Source organism: Gossypium hirsutum, chromosome A02 (assembly GCF_007990345.1).
Source record: "Gossypium hirsutum isolate 1008001.06 chromosome A02, Gossypium_hirsutum_v2.1, whole genome shotgun sequence".
Taxonomy (NCBI): Eukaryota; Viridiplantae; Streptophyta; class Magnoliopsida; order Malvales; family Malvaceae; genus Gossypium; species Gossypium hirsutum.
In genome coordinates this window covers 48,477,506-48,482,571 of record NC_053425.1, presented here as the reverse complement: position 1 = coordinate 48,482,571, position 5,066 = coordinate 48,477,506, and the positions used below count along the sequence as shown (strand labels likewise).

The window sequence follows — 5,066 nt, the reverse complement described above, 5'->3', positions numbered from 1 at the left end:
TAATAAATTTCATCCTGTCTGTGCATGTATAAGGATAGCTTTAATCTAAGTATCTTCTAAAATTGATCTTGAATGGATAATTATGCTTCAAGGTACTTCTAGGTTTGATCTCAAAGAACGAGTTTAGCTACCTTTTTATTAATTGGACAAGATCGAAGAGCAACTTTCTTTAGAATCTAATCTGATGTTCTTTAGAATTTCTACTAGTTCTTTGATTTCTTCAAAGATTTATTTGGATTTTGAAAAGAATTTTTAGTCTTAAAGAATTTTCTCTTCAAGTTTTATATTTTGTACTTCTAGACTTCTGAATTTATGAAGTTGTATTAAATGGCTTGGAGGCAATTCCCTTCCATAGTGTTAGTCAATCAAGTAGAAGAGAGTTATTATTTCTATAGCTTCTTTAGTTTAAATTATCTACATTGATTAAGCTCTTTTATTTATTATTTATCTCGTATTAATTTAAATTAATTAGAGATAAATTAATCCTTGAGGAATATGATTTCTTTATAAAAGAGTTCTAAAATGATTTTACCTCTTTATTTATGGCTTAATTAATTTAATTTAATTTAGTTAGATATAATAAATAATGACACTTAATAAAATTTTATTTGTTTTCAAAAATTTTCTTCTACAAATGCCTATTCTTGGTCATATACACAACTTTTGTTGAGCATAAAGTTGTGAAATTCAATTTGTTTCTAAAAATTATTTTCAAAATATCTTGACAAGGTGAAGAATTTTTTTTTCTTCATTTAAATTGAAATTCGCAATAAAAAAAGATTAATATATCTTTGTATATTGAAGATCGAGTAATATTGACTTGACATTTTTTTAAATATTTTTAAACATGTAGTTTAATCTCGTGCTCAAGAACTTCATTTTTTGGAGGAACAATATTTTCCTTAAGATTAACAATTTAAACTCAAATGTAGGAGTGATATGATAGTTTAAACTCATGCCTAAAAGCATTTTTTTTATTGGCTTTATTGACATGTTACTGGAACCCAATCATTCATCATTTTATTATCTTGAGAATACACCATCTTACTTATATTTAGAATTGGTGTAATAGAATCAAAAGGGTCTAATTTTATGGTTCTATATATCATACTAATTAGATTGTGGAACCATAATGACCGAGGTCAAGTTTAACTGAATTAGCAAGATTAATTTTTTTTTATTTGTAAATGAGTTTTAAAAGTATTTAACTTCTGTATTTATTTCTTAATTTAATTTAGTCCGAAAATCAATTGTAAAGAGTTACAAGTCATCATTCCATACACTAATAGTTGATATAAATACTATTATATAAAATGATAATGAAAGTGATTAATAATATCATTTATCATGTTGGATGTATTGGATGAAAATGATACTATGAATTGTCCTGTTAATAGAATTCCTACACAAGCCTGAAAGCAGGGATTGGAGAGAGATCTTTTGACAATGTATGTGTATTAATCTTGACCACATGCAATGTTTACTTACACGATGGCTCCTGCAATTTTTTATTTATAAATTGAATAAGTAGTAGTCTTCATTTTATCATTTATAGTTGATAATTCATTTGAACGGTATAAGTGAAATTTAAAAAAACATAAAATAACAAATTTGTAGGCAAGTTTTTATTTAGTATTTGGGACGAATCCCAACACGACGAAAAATCACGGAAGCATAATCGGTATTATTTCCTTTTTAAAACATTAATTTAATAATTATAAAAAATTTCATAATACAATAAATATTAACAATGGGTCCAAATAAATCATAATATCATAAGTAAAAATAATAAATCGAAACACACAATTTTTATATGAAAAACCCCTTTAAAGTAAAGGGTAAAAATTACGGGACTTTGAAAGTCCATAAAAAATTTCACTATAATTAAAGTCTTGTTATAAAATCACAACCAAACCACAATAAAGGGGATTTTCCTAACCGACGATGTATTAAATAATTTTCTTTATTCTGAATCCTAGAAAATGAGTAATCCTTATGACGATGGTGATCGGAATACCAAAAAAGTACGTTTCAAAGATGTCGAAGGTACTGAAGAAACTTGTATGGTGGTGGATTCTGAGCAATAGCCGATGATGTCATTCAAAGAGAAACTTTTGGGAGGAGGGGTGGCTTCCCCCGATAGAAATCTAGCAAGGAATCTTGGAAGGGACGATGGTGGTTTAGAAATTCTGGATGGTGACATGAATACCTCAATGGTTAACGGGATTCCGGCCATCACTTTTTCGGAGCGCATCAAAGATATTCTCTCCAAGGAGATGGAATCAACGATTGTTCTTAAATTACTCGGGCGAAACATTGGCTATAACGTGCTTTATAATTGCATACTCAACCTCTGGAAACACTACAAAATCCTTTCATCTAATGGATATCACGAATGGTTATTTTTTTGTTAAGTTTCAGGACATGGAAGATTATAATAAAGTTTTAACTCAAGGTTCGTGGATATTTTTCGAGCAATACCTCATTGTGCAGCCTTGGACGAGGTCGTTTAATCCAACACAACCTTACCCCAGTGTGGTGTTGGCTTGGATCCGTCTGCTAGGGCTTCCGGGCTACCTTTACAAGAGGCAAATCATCGAAGAAATTAGGGGTTTAATTGGTAAAGTAGTCAAATTAGATTTTTAAACTGACAAAAGTACTCAAGGAAGGTTTGCCCGATTGGCTGTGTTTGTCAATCTTGATCAACCTCTTATCTTTAAGGATTTGGTCGACGGGGACATCCAACGGGTAGAGTATGAATCTCTACCGACAGTTTGTTTCAACTGTGGACGATATGGGCACGTTAAAGAGTTATGTTCAGCGACAGGTGTTGGTGCGGTTTTGGAGAGGTCGGAGACTTTTTTGGAAGGAATGAAAGCCTCGCCGGAGATGGCTTCTGGTGTAAGGTCGGGGGTGGTGAAGATGGAAAGAACAATGATTTCGGACGATGGATGTTAGTTGAGAAAAGATCACAGAGGAGATCACGTAACTCTAGGGTAAAAGGGGATGATATTTTAGGCAAAGATCCGTTGGGATCTAGATTCACGCCTTTAGTTGAGGGAAATAATTTAGGCGGTGGTCTTAATGCATTCGTTGGGAGTTTTGTGAGTGGAAAAGGAAAGATGCAAGTTATTCTAGAAGGTAATTCTAAAGAGAATAGAGCTTTAGTCAAAAGGGTTTCGGGGGATTTAGAGGAAATGGACCATGGGCTGATGCGGGCTCCGTGGATGTGGTTAGGCCTGTTTTGGGCTCAGGGGTGAGTGGCCTGGACAATGCTAGAGCAGACCTGAGCAGGGGGAAAATCGGGTCCAAATCAATGGGGAAAAGGCCTATGGGATCTGGAAATTTTTTGCAAAAAGACAAGGATCAATGTTGTAATTTTACTAATTCTATTTCTCTTGTACCGTCTACAGGTTCTGGTAATCTAAAAATGAAAAAGGTGCAAGCTGGTAGGCTTTCAAATGGTTTGAGCGGTGGGCCAAGTGGGGATTAGGCTAGGCCGAATGATATTTTAATTTTTAATGGGCCTTTTTTGAATGGTTTTGATAATTCATTTTCTAATGGGCATGATAATGTCTTAAAAAATCAATTTGCAGTTAACACTTCTTCTAACGTTTTATTTGAGTAGGAAATGGGAAAGGAGCATTCGGGTCTTTCAGAGTTTAGGAAGGGCAACTTGGTTCTTAATAATCCTACGTTCGAAGGATCTAATGAATTGGTGGTGAATTTAGATACTAATTTTTTAGATCCTAAGCATCATTCGGCCTAAAATGCCTAAAAGTATCAAGAAAAATATTTTAATTGGTTCTAATAAATCTTTTTCTGTATCCAGAGGACGAGGTTTAGAGAATAAATGGTAACAATCGTGGGGGAGCTTCTTTTAATCGTTCTTTTAAAGACAAGGGTGGTAGATTAAAAAATGCTGGAATTTCCCGAATCCCATTATCAGATGCTATAAGTTCCATGGTTAATCTTGTAAATTCGCAAGGAGCGCCTAGACCGGATGGTATTGGAGGGAGCACTACAGGACAGACAGGTGGTCCTGATTCCACCTCTGCATAATTTGGCGGTAATTTTGTTTTTTCTTTAGTCATCTATGAATTTTACTATTTTTTGTTGGAATTGTCAAGGTTGTGCCAACTTGAAATTCCCTAGTATCTTTTGGGAGTATAATAGAGAGCATAAGCCTGATTTGGTTGGACTTTTAGAAACAAGGGTGAGTGGACCTAAAGCTGATTCTATAATTTCTAAGCTCGACTTTGAGTGTTCACATCGCATGGAGGCTGTGGGTTTCTCAGGTGGTATTTGGATTGGTTGGAAGGACTCTATTACTGTTGATATTTTGGGGAATCATCCCCAATTTATTCTTCTTCGAATTTTTGGGATGGTTTTTTGGCGACCAATTTTAGTTACTTTCGTATACGGTAGTCCTAATGGTCAAAAAAGGAAGCAGTTATGGGAGGTTCCTAAACATATTGTGCTAGTGGATGGGTCTCCATGGTTAGCGATTGGTGATTTCAACGCTATTCTAGCTTTGTGCGAAAAAAGAGGTGGTCGAGTTATCGGGAAAATATGTGGTCTCTTTAGTGAATTCATGGATTCCATGGGTTTGCAAGATCTGGGTTTTAATGGGCCTAATTTTACTTGGAATAGAGGGGGTGTTTTTGAGAGACTCGACAGAGCTATTTGTAATAAAGCTTAGAGTCTAAAGTTTCCTTCGTCCAAAGTTATTATCTCCAAAAGCTTAAATTAGACCATAGACCTCTAAAATATCTATTATGCTTGTTGATCAGTCTTCATCTACTAGACCTTTTCGGTTTTTAGCTGGTTGGGTGGAGCATCCGGGATTTTCTGCTTTTGCTAAGGAGAATTGGAAGTTTATGGGAGATATGTCACTAACTCATGCAACTTTCACTGATCGAGTGAAATTATGGAATAAGGAGGTTTATGGTTACATTATGCATCGGAAGTATCTTTTGAAGAAAAAGCTGGCTAATGTTCAAAAGGAGATTGATCGTAGGAGCTCAATTTTTTTGAATCAGGTTGAGCTAGAAATCTGAGAAGAG

The 5,066-nt window shown here is 34.3% G+C and overlaps 1 protein-coding gene and 1 long non-coding RNA gene across 2 annotated transcripts; one reads left to right on the top strand and one right to left on the bottom strand.

Moving 5' to 3' along the window:
• Nucleotides 1–1,791: 1,791 nt before the first annotated feature.
• LOC107951162 (uncharacterized) lies at nucleotides 1,792–3,789 on the bottom strand. Its single transcript, XR_001698343.2, has 2 exons — nucleotides 2,708–3,789; nucleotides 1,792–2,577 (listed from the first exon to the last, which is right to left on the bottom strand). It is a non-coding gene; the product is annotated as an uncharacterized lncRNA (long non-coding RNA).
• Nucleotides 3,790–3,963: 174 nt separating this feature from the next.
• LOC107952216 (uncharacterized) lies at nucleotides 3,964–4,702 on the top strand. The gene is made up of 2 exons (XM_016887490.1): nucleotides 3,964–4,036; nucleotides 4,131–4,702. Exons 1-2 carry the CDS (start codon nucleotides 3,964–3,966, stop codon nucleotides 4,700–4,702), a joined length of 645 nt encoding a protein of 214 aa, XP_016742979.1.
• Nucleotides 4,703–5,066: the final 364 nt, after the last annotated feature.